Source organism: Nerophis ophidion, linkage group LG17 (assembly GCF_033978795.1).
Source record: "Nerophis ophidion isolate RoL-2023_Sa linkage group LG17, RoL_Noph_v1.0, whole genome shotgun sequence".
Taxonomy (NCBI): domain Eukaryota; kingdom Metazoa; phylum Chordata; class Actinopteri; order Syngnathiformes; family Syngnathidae; genus Nerophis; species Nerophis ophidion.
The window spans coordinates 50,330,325-50,345,050 of NC_084627.1; the positions used below are offsets into that span (position 1 = coordinate 50,330,325).

Genomic DNA, 14,726 nt, shown 5'->3' on the forward strand with positions numbered 1-14,726 from the left:
GCGAGACGTGGGGGGGCGGGGGTTCGGGGTGGGAGGGGGGGGGGGGGGATATAAAAAGGAACAGCCCTTGTATTATCAATATTAATCTCTCTTTTTGGAAAGGCATCTGTAGGCTTTAAAAAAAACAACTCAGCTGATTCAAGGAAAGCCGTGTTTGAACTTGCTAATGTTTTTTTTTAACTCTAATTTTCCTGTCGCTCCCTCGCAGTCTTCTATTACTTCACAGGCTCCTCTCGCTATTCATTTAGCGTGCCATTAGCCCTCCAAGCTGTTGTTTGTTTAGCTGCTTTAATGTGTTTTTACCCAAACAAAAAAGCCGGGGAAAACAAGCGACATAAAATGGCAGCAACAACAACTAAAAAAAAACCACGTAACGTAATGTGTGTTTTATGTGTGTCCTATGCATTTTGTGTGTGTGTGTGTGTGTGTGTGTATGTGTGTGTGTTTGTGTGTGTGTTTGTGTTTGTGTTTGTGTGAGCCCACTGGCACTAAACTTACTTGAGTCCAGATGTTCTAATTATAGAACAGCTCTGCTGCCTAATGACAGGAAACACTGTGCCCTATGTGTGTGTGTGTGTGTGTGTGTGTGTGTGTGTGTGTGTGTGTGTGTACACACATGTGCACTCTCACACACACACACACATACATAAATGTGTGTGTGTGTTTGCAGAAAATCTATACTTCCATTTTGAATGTGCACAAGACATGAGTTCAGTTCTGGTTGTTAACCTCTCGATCGCCCGATTTCCTCCTTTTAATTCTCTTAATGTTGTCAAAAGTTGTGTGTGTGTTTCTGATTGTTTCTCCCACATACTTGCTTCTGGTTGTTTTTAAATGTTCAGTTCCAGTATCGCACAAGAGTATAGATATCCCCTCAGGTCCTTCATACTGTCAGCCATCAGACTGTATTGCACATGTTCCTTCTTGACTGCACTTAAATGTAGAATATATGTATGATATATTGATATTATTCAATAATGCTGTAGAGTGTTTATTGTCTATTGTCAGCAAAATGTGGTGCTGAATTTCCCCCAGGGATCAATAGAGTACTTTCTATTCTATTCTATTCTATTCTACTCTATTGTAACAATTGGGCAATTTGGAATTGTATTATCTTCTCAAAGCACGGTGTTGTATAGCAAATAAAACTTGGATATAATTTATTGTATTTTTCCTGGACCATAGGGCCCACCAGATTGTGTATGTATGTGTGTGTGTGTATATATATATATATATATATATATATATATATATATATATATATATATATATATATATATATATATATATATATATATAAGCCAGTCTAGTACCCACACTCTTTTACAATGAAGCCACGCTGTTGTAACACATGGCTTGGCATTGTCTTGCTGAAATAAGCAGGGGCGTCCATGATAACGTTGCTTGGATGACAACATATGTTGCTCCAAAACCTGTATGGACCATTCAGCATTAATGGTGCCTTCACGGATTGTAATTTACCCATGTCTTGGGCACTAATGCACTCCCATACCATCACAGAGGCTGGCTTTTCAACTTTGCGTCTAACAGTCTGGATGGTTCTTTTCCTCTTTGGTATGGAGAACTCAACATCCACAGTTCCCAAAAACTTTTTGAAATGTGGACTCGTCAGACCACAGAACACTTTTCCACTTTATATCAGTCCATCTTAGATGAGCTCGGGCCCAGCAAAGTCAGCAGCGTTTCTGGGTGTTGTTGATAAATGGCTTTTGCTTTGCACAGTAGAGTTTTAACTTGTACTTACATATGAAGCAACCAACTGTAGTCACTGACAGTGGTTTTCTGAAGTGTTCCTGAGCCCATGTGGTGATATCTTTTACACACTATTGTCGGTTTTTATGCAGTACCGCCTGAGGGATTGAAGGTCCGTAATATCATGGCTTACGTGCAGTGATTTCTCCAGATTCTCTGAACCTCTTGATGATATTAACGACCATAGATGTTGAAATCCCTAAATTCCTTGCAATAGCTGGCTGAGAAATGTTGTTCTAAAACTGTTCGACAATTTGCTTACAAAGTGGTGACCCTCACCCCATCCTTGTTTGTGAATGGCTGAGCATTTCATGGAAGCTGCTGTTATACCCAATCATGGCATCCACCTGTTCCCAATTAGCCTGTTCACCTGTGGGATGTTCCAAATAAGTGTTTGATGAGCATTCCTCAACTTTCTCCGTATTTTTTGCCACCTGTGCCAACTTTATTGAAACTCATTGCAGGCATCTAATTCCAAATGAGCTCATATTTGCAAAAAATAACAAAGTTTTCCAGTTTGAAGGTTAAATATATTGTCTTTGCAGTCTATTCAATTAAATATAAGTTGAAAAGGATTTTCTAATCATTATATATTGTTTGTATTTACCATTTACACATCGTGCCAACTTCACTGGTTTAGGTGTTTGTATATTCAATTGGAATGTGAAGGTCACTTTAAAAGTAAAGGGACAAACAAAAGGGAAGACGATGAATAGAAGAAAAAGAGGGAGGAGTTGACGAGGAGAGGGTGAGAGAGCTTAGAATGAAGGAAGGCAGGGAGAGAGAGTGCATGATCACTTTAACTACACAGGACATCCTCAATTGTTCATTACGTCACCTCACTTGTTTTCACACACACACACACACACACACACACACACACACACACACACACAGGGATTGTGGGTGTCAGACAGTTTAAGCGGCTTTAAAGAAGATACAAAAATGTAATCTGACCCTTGATTCTTATGTCTTAAGTAATGTGAATAAGGTTCAGAAGAGTCGAGACTTAAAATATCCAATTATTCGTTCTTTATTTAATCATACTTAATTAAAAATTGCATGTTTTTATCTACATTCATAAACACTTTATGTGTTCTTTATCCGCTTGTGTAAGTGGATGATCACCTTTCAAAAAAAACAGATGAAGAAAAATATTGGTAATATAAATTATAGGCTTGTAAAAATCAGTGGCATGGTGACAGCAGCTCACCTTAGCTTATCTGGGGTTGGGTCACGGGGGCAGCAGCCTAAGCAGGGAAGCCCAGGTTTCCCTCTCCCCAGCCACTTGGTCCAGCTCCTCCCGAGGTGTTCCCAGGCCAGCCAGGAGACATAGTCTACCCAACATGTCCTGGGTCTTCCCCGTGGCCTCTTACTGGTCGGACGTGCCCTAGGGAGGTGTTCGGGTGACATCCTGACCAGGTGCCCGAATCACCTCTCCCGTCCAAAGGCAAAACCCAGTAACTAAATTTTGGTCAAAACTGAGCTGATAATAATTTTGTAGTTCCTAGGTGATATGTTTTACATTAGTGTATGCCATATTGTAATTTGTTCCGTAAGTAAGCTGTTACGCGCATGGCAGGACCTAGCAACTACCACATAACCGCGTAGATACAACAGAAAAACCTAGTATCTCAAGGGACCAATTGGAGCTTCTTTGTCAGTCGCCTTATTGTCTTTAATGAGACATTTGCAGGAATGGGGGCCGACAGTCAACCTGATTATGTGATATTATGGCACGAGGGGATATTTGTTAGATTGGCCCAGGACGTTGCAAGCACCTTCATTAAATGTATTGTTCTTCATTCTTCCCCTTGCATACTCTTTTGGGCAGATAACTGTGGTGGTCCAAATAAAAACTGGACGCTGTACACGGCTCTTGCCCAATGTGCGGGGCCCACCTGAGATTGTGATCAAATATGTGGAGAAAGGGCACACGTTCATGAGAGCAGATTCAATCCATGGCTCAATCGGCAAGAAAATGAAAGCTCAAGGAAACATCTATACCTTTGATGACTTTGTAGATCTTTGTAAGACAGCAGCAAGATAGATTGGTTTTCCTTTGTTTCCTCAAAATCAGCTAGACGTGAGTTACTAGGTTTTGCCTTTGGACGGGAGACCTCACCTGGCTCCTCTCCATGTGGAGGAGCAGCGGCTTTACGTTGAGTTCCTCCCGGATGGCAGAGCTTCTCACCCTATCTCTAAGGGAGAGACCCAAACTCATTTCGGCCGCTTGTACCCGTGATCTTATCCTTTCGGTCATGACCCAAAGCTCATGACCATAGGTGAGGATGGGAACGTAGATCGACCGGTAAATTGAGAGCTTTGCCTTCCGGCTCAGCTCTTTCTTCACCACAACGGATCAATACAACGTCCGCATTACTGAAGACGCCGCACCGATCCGCCTGTCGATCTCACAATCCACTCTTCCCTCACTCGTGAACAAGACTCCTAGGTACTTGAACTCCTCCACTTGGGGCAGGGTCTCCTCCCCAACCCGGAGATGGCACTCCACCCTTTTCCGGGCGAGAACCATGGACTCGGACTTGGAGGTGCTGATTCTCATCCCGGTCGCTTCACACTCGGCTGTGAACCGATCCAGTGAGAGCTGAAGATCCCGGTCAGATGAAGCCATCAGGACCACATCATCTGCAAAAAGCAGAGACCTAATCCTGCAGCCACCAAACCAGATCCCCTTAACGCCTTGACTGCGCCTAGAAATTCTGTCCATAAAAGTTCTGAACAGAATGGGAGACAAAGGGCAGCCTTGGCGGAGTCCAACCCGGCGGTAAGTCGGACACGTTTGCAGCAGCTCGCCTACTTTACAATAATCATTGCAATCATTTTACTGCCACATTTTTATGTTTGCACACAATGTGTGTGTTGGTAGCGCCGTGGCTTTAAGGTGGTGGTGCTGATAAGTACTTCCACCACTTCATGATTACTGCTGAGGACTGGTAATCAACACTGATCCTGAAAACGTCAGGAAAAATTACCCGTATTTTGGCAAATAAGCATTGACTGTGCGAGGGAAAATAACAAACTACCATATTTCCTTGGATTGCTGCCAGGTATATAGTATGCACCTGACTAGAATTACTGCCGGGGCAAACTCCTTTCGCAAAATATTATTTTTATTAGCGCTTGATTAGAATTTCCACCGGGTCAAACTCATCACGTCACGAGTGACACTTCACCTGTCATCATTTTCAAAATGGAGGAGGCTGATTTCAATCATTTGAAATGGCATAAAGGGAAGAAGATTAAGAGCTATTCAGTAGGATTTAAGGTCCAAGCTATTGAATATGCTAAAAAGAACAGTAAGCAGCTATGTTTTATTCATATACCGTAGCTGCGTGTGTCAAATATGAGTCATTAAATGACTCCCGCCTCCTGGTGGTAGAGGGCGCTAGTGATCCTTCTTGCGACTACTCGGCTGCAGAAGAAGTGACAACAAGCAGCAAGAGTGAGCAGCGTGAGTTTATTTTTTCCTCTCGCTTGCACTTTTAACATGGAGGATTACATATCTAAAATAAAACAGTTTTCTAAACTGGACTTTCAATGGAAGCAGGAGGTAATAAAGGAAGATCTCCATCGAGACAGAGAGACTTTTAAAACTGAAGAAAGATAAGGAAGACTTCTATAAACAAGTTATCGATGCTTTTGATCAGAAGGAGCTGTGCATGGACTTCATTTATAAGTAAAGGTAAGACCATACTAACGTTTTTTTTTTATTAAATGTGCTTTTCATGATGGTATCCTTACATCACACTCAAATTTATAAGCGCAGGCCTAAATTGACCTCGTTCCTTTGGTAAATGCCAGAGTGAGAAGGGGTTTTAAATTAATTAGCGATCCGGCAGCAATTCAAGGAAATACGGTATATGATATGAACAAGAGTTGGGCAATCTAGACGATTTAGGATAAACCATATTTTTCGGACTCATCTGCGGTCACTCGAACGAGTATGATGATCCTCCTGGTAAGGGTGTATCCCTTTATGGAGGATGCCTGTGCGTGACTTAGTTTAACGTGGGGAGACTGGTGCACAGACAGTCACCACATCATCCTTGACAAAATGGGGTCAGGGACCACTGGCATGGAGTCCAAGATGACTGGGGACCCTTTTCTGCTGCAGCCTTCTTCCGCCTTCGCAGCCGTTGTGGTAGTTCATACATCACCGTCTTACGCCTGCTCTGCCGTTGAGGTTTTCACCATATCCCTGGCTAGGGGGCAGTCAGGTACTTGGCCTTTGCCAAGGCCCACCTGGGGTAACAGTAGTAAACCTCCTAGTGCCCCAAGACCCCAAATAGGAGCCTCCACTGCCGGATGCACTTTAACGTCATGCCCAGGACTATAAGGTGCGCTTAAAATACTTTCATTTTCTCAAAACTCGACAGTGCGCCTTAAAACCCGGAGCGCCTAATATATGGATACATTTTGGTTGTGTTTACCCACCTTGAAGCAATTTTATTTGGTACATGGTGTAATGATAAGTGTGACCAGTAGATGGCAGTCTCACATAAGAGATATGTGTAGGCTGCAATATGATGGTAGTCACACATAATCATATGACTCAAGTAAACAAATTTTTATACGTTCTATTGAAAATATAGAACTTTACACTCGGCGCTCAAAAATCTATCAAAATGTTTTAGTAGGACTTTGGTAAGCTATGAAGCCGCACCGCTTGATGGATTGTACTGTACTTCAACATACCAGTATTATTATGGTGTAAGACATATTATCTGGCGTTTTGTTTCGCTATATTATGCAAAAGCAACTTTTCTTACCTTCTGAAACCTGCTGATCTTTATTTGGGATCTGCATAAGTCCTAAAAATGTTTGCGTTTCCGCCTTTGTAGTCCGTGTGGACACCGTAGTTGATAAGCTTCTTCTTTTTCTCTTTCTTCTTGTTATGGGACATTCATCCACCGCTGTTGCCATTTCTAACATAAAGTAGTGTAAAGTTCTTACTTATATCTGTCAGTTAACTCGCCATGAAAGCGCTAAAACATACCGGTGTAGTGACTTTACATTATTCACTCAAGGAACTTTAATTATTAGAGAGTTCCTGTCAGACGTTTTTTCACGGGACACGTTGTTGTTGCGCTAGTGAGCCACGGTTGAGGAGATGCTGCTCTGTTATCGATTTAAGTAAAGTCCGTGTAGTTTTTGTCATTTTCTCTCTAGACTCTTATGAATCCTCACAGACTTCTGTTATTCTGTTGTTATTCTACTTTACATTCAAGAGTAGCATAGCTTCTTGACTCCTCCTGTTCTTTTTTTATTTAGTCATGGGTTGTCTCCAGTCTTCCAGTGATAATAATACTTGTAAGATGACTTTTTAATTTGCTAAAATGGAGGTTGGGATTCAAATGTATTGTTTATTTTTGCGCAACCCCGTTTCTTAATGTATCGATTTCAGTGCAATTAAAAATTAACACCAACCGCCAAATTTAATTATATTTATAGAGTAATTGTAACTAGCGCTAATTTTCATTTTAGACGATAAAGTGAAATATTACATTTATGATTCATTTGCTTGGTAGGTTTGGCCTAATGGAAAAATCCAGACTAATCATCTCATGATTTAAACCGAATTATTTGCAGTCAGAAGAGTATTTATGCAACTGTCACTCACTAACTAGTGTGTGTGTGTGTGTGTGTGTGTGCGTGCGTGCGTGCGTGCGTGCGTGCGTGCGTGTGTGTGTGTGTGTGTGTGCGTGTGTGTGTGTGTGTGTGCGTGCGTGTGCGTGTGCATGCTGGGGCATGGGCCAGGCTTACAGTTAATTATAGTGTTCCTGGAGAGCAAATGAGAACAGTGGGGCTATACAGCTCACACAGGTGCAGTCTCACACACACACACACACACACACACACACACTTATGTGCACACTCAATGTTTTTGCAACATGTCAACATAGACGCCATTTCGAGTTTCATCCGTATCGTCCACTTCAACCTAATCCAACTATGCATGAAACTGTTCCAGCCATGTTGGAAGCAGCAGAATGAGCAACAATTTCTTACTACGATGAAATAATACAATATTAGGAGGAAAAGGAAGGGGTATTTTCTCTTTTCTCCATTTATATCATGAATGAACCAATTAAAAGGTTGCTTATCATAATTAGGAAGTAAATGAAACCTGGATGTGTTCATAAAGTCAACAATCATGGAAAGAAGATAAGATAATTCCCTGCTGTGTTTGCATTGATGTCTTTAAATCATCAGTTTAATAAAACGGTGCGCATGCTCTTCTTTTGTAAAAGTGGTATTAGTAAGTCTTGGTCAGGTTGTTGGGATTAGTTTTGTTTCATACAAACCCAAAACCAGTAAAGTTGGCATATTGTGTAAATGGTAAATAAAAACAGAATTTGCAAATCCTTTTCAACTTATATTCAATTGAATCGACTGCAAAGACAAGATATTTCATGTTTAAACTAGAATATTTTATTTTATTTTTTCAAATATTTTAAGATCTCTCCAGGGACAACAGATAAAAAATGTCCTTCTGGCTAATATTTGTGCATTTGCAGCAATATGAATCAATAAACAATTACAAAATGAAATATCATGCTTTTGTATATTAAATGCTATTCACAGCTATTTAAAAAAACAAAATGTGCGTCACACTAATGCAACAACTGGACCAGTGGTTCTTAACCTTGTTGTGGTACCGAACCCCACCAGTTTTATTGCCGCCTTCACTGAACCCTTCTTTAGTGAAAAATTAAACTTTTTTTCTTCAAATTCAAGACAGTTATGTTTCTTTTACTGGTGACATCACCTTGTTCAAACAACAACACAAACAGTGCATGAACTCACAACAAATTACACACCTGCAAATCTGATGGGAAATTAAAGGGAACATTGTTTGAGGGTGTCCATAATACGCCGATAGGGAGAAGTTTTTATTTACACGATGAGTTGGGTGTGTCTTGGCCTCAGGGGCGGAGGCTCCACCGAACCCCTAGGGTTCGATTGAACTCAGGTTAAGAACCACTGAACTAGAAAGACAAGAGTTCATTGACTTTTACCCACTGGGTCAAAAATAATTTGTTGAGACTACATGCTGCAACCCAACTACAAAACCTTAAACTAGTAAAGTTGGCGCTTTGTGTAAATGCTAAATAAAAACAGAATACAATGATTTTCAACCTATATTCTATTGAATAGACTGCAAAGACAAGATATTCAATGTTTGAACTGGTAAACTTTATTTTTTGCAAATATTAGCTCATTTGATGCCTAAAACATGTTTCAAAAAGGTTGGCAAAAGTGGCAAAAAAGACTGAGAAAGTTGAGGAATGCTCATCAAACACTTATTTGAAACATCCCACAGGTGTGCAGGCTAATTGGGAACAGGTGGGGGCCATGATTGCCTATAAAAACAGCTTCCATGAAATGCTCAGTCATACACAAAGAAGGACGGGGCGAGGGTCACCACTTTGTGAACAAATGTGTGAGCTAATTGTCCAACAGTTTAACAACATTTCTCAACGAGCTATTGCAAGGAATTTAGGAATTTCACCATCTACGGTCCGTAATATCATTAAAAGGTTCAGAGAATCTGGAGAAGCCACTGCACGTAAGCCATGATATTGCAGATCTTTGATCCCTCAGGCGGTACTGCATCAAAAATTAACATCAGTGTGTAAAAGTTATTAGGATAGGATAGGTCTTTTTTGTCATTGCACAAGTACAATGAAACTTTGCCACATGGGCTCAGGAACATTTCAAAAACACTGTCAGTAACTATAGTTTCTCGCTACATCTGTAAGTGCAAGTAAAACTCTACTATGTAAAGCCACAGCCGTTTATCAACAACACCCAGAAACGCCGCCAACTTCGCTGGGCCCGAGCTCATCTATGATTGACTGATGCAAAGTGGAAAATTGCTCTGTGGTCTGACAAGGTCCACATTTCAAATTGCTTATTTCAGCAAGACAATGCCAAGCCACGTGTTACAACAGCGTGGTTTCGCAGTAAAAGAGTACGGGTACATTCTTGGCCCGCCTGCAGTCCAGACCTGTCTCCCATGGAAAATGTGTGGCGCATTATGAAGCGTAAAATAGGACAGCGGAGACCCCGGACTGTTGAAGGACTGAAGCTCTACATAAAACAAGAATGGGAAAGAATTCCACTTTCAAAGCTTCAACAATTAGTTTCCTCAGTTCCCAAACGTTTATTGAGTGTTGTTAAAAGAAAAGGTGATGTAACACAGTGGTGAACATGCCCTTTCCCAACTACTTTGTCACGTGTTGCAGCCATGAAATTCTAAGTTAATTATTATTTGCAAAAAAAATTAAGTTTATCAGTTTGAACATCAAATATGTTGTCTTTGTAGCATATTCAACTGAATATGGCTTGAAAAGGATTTGCAAATCATTGTATTCTGTTTATATTTACATCTAACACAATTCCCCAACTCATATGGAAACAGGGTTTGTAATTGTTACTGATAAATCCGTCATTTTTCTGTAGGGGAAATTCAAAATGACTAAATCATCGATCCCGCCAAGCCGCACACAAAGTAAAGATTATACATCCATTCATAAATAAATGGCGGCAATGACGCACAACAATGAGGGGTAAAGGAGAGTTGTGGTGTGTCTTCTAGCGGTGGCACACACACACACACACACACACACACACTGGCTAACAACATTAATAGGGGTCTGCTTTGTGTCAGGCCGCTCTTAATATGATCATTGTGAGAGACATGGAGCTGTCTGTCAGTCTAAGTTCATTAACCCATGATAGATCACTTACAATATTGGAGTGTGCGTGTGTGTGTGTGTGCGTGTGTGTGTGTGTGTGTGTGTGTGTGTGTGTGTGTGTGTGTGTGTGTGTGTGTGTGTGTGTGTGTGTGCGTGCGTGCGTGGCAAAAATCTCCATGTGTGCTTTACTGTTTGTGTGCATCTTCCCCCTCTCTGGTGTAATTTATAGTCCTCAATCGGAGGCCTTATCAGGTGCAGGACACATGGACGCCCCTTCTTATACCTTCCTCCTCCTCCTCCTCCTCCTCCTCTTCGCCAACTTCTTTTTAAGTCCCGCACACAAACTTGTATTCCTCCCACCTCCTTTTTTTGCTCTCTCCTCTCCTTCAGCTTCAATCTGCTTCCTCGCCCTCTCAATTTGCCGCACTGAATGGCGCTCTCTCTAATTGTAATCTCTTCCACCCCCCCTCGCCGCTTCTGCCTCCGAATCAATCAGCGTCCAACTTCCAGTCTGTCAAATCTACAATTATGTTTCCTAAACTTTGGGCTGGTTACCTGTTTAACATTGCGGTGGGTAAAAGTCCACCGTGCACACTGCAAAAAAAGTCAGTGTTCAAAAACAAGAAAAAAAAAATTACAAAAATGAGGGGTATTTTATTTGACCTCAGCAAAATGATCTGCCAATAGAACAAAAATATTTGGCTTGTCAAGACTTTCCAAAGCAGCGATGGACGAGACCGACTTTTGCTGGTGTTTCCTGCCTTTACCCATTCAACATATCTTTACCTGTACATTACCTACCTTCCCTGCATCCTGGGGTCACACTGGTGCTTCTTTCTGTCACCCATACACGCTGGTGCTTCCTGCCATCACCCAGACAACCTGCACTTTACCTACCTTCTCTGTATCCTGGTGTCAAACGGGTGCCTCCATCTTTCAACCAGTCAACATATCTTTACCCGCACATTACCTACCTTCCCTGTATCCTGGTGTCAATCTGGGGCCTCCTCCTTTCACCCAGTCAACATAGCTTTACCCGCACATTACCTACCTTCTCTGCATTGTGTGGTCACGCTGGTGCTTCCTACTTTTAAGTGGCCATCTTGAGACAGCAGCAGTGCAGCAGCATCGGCGTAACGGTTCTTTGAAGGCTCGTAAAATCAAAACCAGAGCAGTTATTAAAACTCTTTCGTCAACTTTTAATCCGAAGGGGTAAATCTCTCTCCTGTGCGAGTTTGAAGCCGACACAACAAACGCGCTCAGAGGAGATAATGTTTGAAAAAAGGTGACGGGTTTTTACAAAACTCTTGTTTTGAAGGGGTAATTGCCAACTTCCTGTTGATGTTTGCTGAAGATTGTCAATTAATGAGATGTAGGTCTAAGTAAGACCTACATAGATTTTTGTTTCATGTCTCTACGACATTCCTACCAGAAGTTACAAGCAGTTTTGTCTGTGTTTTCTTCCCAATAGCAGTTTTGTCTGTTTTATTCCCAGGGGGCGCTAGAGCGCAATTTTGAGTTTTGGGATTTTTTTTATTTTTTATTAGATCGCAATTTTTACCAATTCTGATGTGTGCCCTGTTTGGTGAGTTTTGAAGCATTTTAAGGGGATCAAACTACAGCTCAAAGAGACAAAAATGACATTTTTTACGAAACTTTTGTTTTGAAGAATGTAAGTGTATGAAATGTAGTTCTAAGTCAGACCTACATAGAAGTTTTTGCTTCATGTCTCTACGACATTCTTAACGGAAGTTACAGGCAGTTTTGTATGTGTTTTTTCCTAGGGGGCGCGAGAGCGAAATTTTGAGTTGTGGGGTTTGTTTTTGTTTTTTATTAGATGGCAATTTTCACCAGTCCTGATGTGTGTGTCAAATATGTTGAGTTTTGAAGCATGTTGAGGGAGTCAAATTACAGCTCAAAGAGGCAGCGGAATAATAATAAAAAATAATAATAATAAAACCTTAGAAATACAATAGGGTCTTCTGTCCCAAAGGGACATTTGGTCCCTAATTAGCTCACCTCAATGAACCCGAAAATACCTTAAAATAAGTACATTGTCACTAATAAGAAGTGTGCTACTTTGAGTATTTATTTCTTATTGTTTCATTGAAAATAAAACCGCAAAGTCCATTTGCCTGTCATTTTCTTTAATTATGAAACACAATTTTGTCCAGGTCAGGATTTTTTTCGTGCTTGAAATAAGAAATAATTACTTTAAAAAAGCAGTTTTATACTTGAGAGTGTTGATGACACAGCTTTGCAACACTTGATATTCTAGTTTCAAGCATGTTTTACTCAATATAGGTCATCAAATCTCAGCTACAAGCTGTAATATCTTACTGAGATCATTTAGGACCAAAACCTTTAAAACAAGTAAAAGACTCAAAAATAAAATCTACTTAGTGAGAAGAATGATCTTATTAGACAGAAAATAGGCAAATATCACCCTTATTTGACATATTTAATCTTACTTAGATTTCAGTTTGTGCAGTATGCTACCTGCTCATCTGTATTTGAGATCTGCATAAGTCCGGAAAATGTGCGCGCTTCCGCCTGTGTAGTCCATGGTCTATAAGCTTTTTTTTTTGTCTATCTTCTTGTATTGAGACGTTCATCCTCCGCTGTTTTCATTTTTAATATTAAGTAGTGTACATTTTGTACTTATATCCGTGAGTAAACTCGCCATGCAAGTCCTAAAACATACCGGTGTCGTGAGTTTACATTAATCACCCAAGGAACTTTAGTTATTGGAGAGTTTCACGGGACGCATCTCCGCCGTTCTTGTTGCACTAGTGAGCCACGGATGAGTATGAGGAGATGCTGCTCCGTTATTGATTGAAGTAAAGTCTGAATGTCATTAAAAAAGTTAGCTCCATCTTTTGACACTTCTTCCACCCTCGTCCTTGCACGCTACACCGCTACAACAAAGATGATAAGACGTTGAGCCACGTAAAAGTGACTTGAAGATGATCTGTAAAACATGATCCATGCAACATTTTGACCAAAGAACCACCATTACATGTTATGTAGACCACAAGGAAGTGTTTTACATTTAGAAAAAAATAATAATATTATGACCCCTTTAATGTGATTTATAATCCGGGTCACCTTTTGAAATAAAATAGACCTAAGTAGACCCGCTCCTCGGCAGTGCGCCTTATAAGCTGGTGCACCTTATTGTCCGGACAGTACGGTACACACAGTCCCATTATAATGTGTTTATGAACACGTCAAATCAATTTCTGTCGTACCAAATTGATTTGGCCTGATAATAAATAAATGTTTAAATAATAAAAAATATATTGAAGTAATTATTCTCATTGAACCAAGTCTTTAGAGTCATGGCATTGAATCGATCACACCTGGACTGTTCAGTTTGTCACGGAGGACGCTCTGCTTCTCATCCAAGTAACTTACCCCAGTGTGTTGATATTAATATTAATATTATTTGTCTGCGGTGGGAATCCGACCTGTGACCTCTCAAGTCCAGAGACTGACCTTTGATGGATATGCGGTACAGTGTGACGGCGGTGTGGGATTAGTGGTCTGTGCCAGGCTTAAAGGTCCATTACATTTCACAGAGACATTAAAGGCTCTGCAATCATAATCAATAATGTTTAATGATATGGAGAAAGGAGAGATGATGATTTACCACATTGGTGCACGCAATGGGGATGACACACATAAGCGGAGGATGGCGTGCAGTCTTGTTGCATGTTACGTACAAAAGTGGTGTCGTGTATCGATTATGCGAGGTTAAAGTGCAGATGACCTTTTGTGTGAATAAACAACTCAACTTTGTTACATTTTCTCCTTTTAAATATTGAATGGTTTTAATAATTCAGTTTTGATTGCATTACGAGGCATTCTTTGTTTAAAATGTCAACTTTTTGTACCGCATTACTTGTGTTGAACTGTCAACTTTCTGTTTCTGTGCTGCAGACATGGAGGAGAGAAGGAGTGCAGGCTCATGGGCGAGTGGCAGCCGCTCTTCCAAGGTGAAGAAGAACTTCTTCTCTGTGATATCTTCATGACATCTTTGGATGAAAATACATTGACTTGACCAATGTGTTGCAACACCTGGCCATTGTTGTTATCTTTGTGGCTCGTGCAGCCCTTTGAGACACTCCTGATTTAGGGCTATATAAGTAAACTTTGATTGATTGATTGATTGATAGATATTACTACTGCAGTGAGCCTAAAAGAGAGAACATGTCCAATGGGGTG

The 14,726-nt window shown here is 40.7% G+C and overlaps 1 protein-coding gene across 9 annotated transcripts in view; it reads left to right on the forward strand.

Moving 5' to 3' along the window:
• The window catches only part of LOC133536526 (transcription factor 4-like), a 415,635-nt gene that overhangs the window by 110,967 nt on the left and 289,942 nt on the right, over nt 1–14,726 (forward strand). For all 9 annotated transcript variants that reach the window (XM_061877137.1, XM_061877134.1, XM_061877139.1 and 6 more), the window contains one exon: nt 14,442–14,497. In XM_061877137.1, the coding sequence (XP_061733121.1) occupies nt 14,442–14,497 (56 nt within the window). The remainder of the gene's footprint in view (nt 1–14,441; nt 14,498–14,726) is intronic.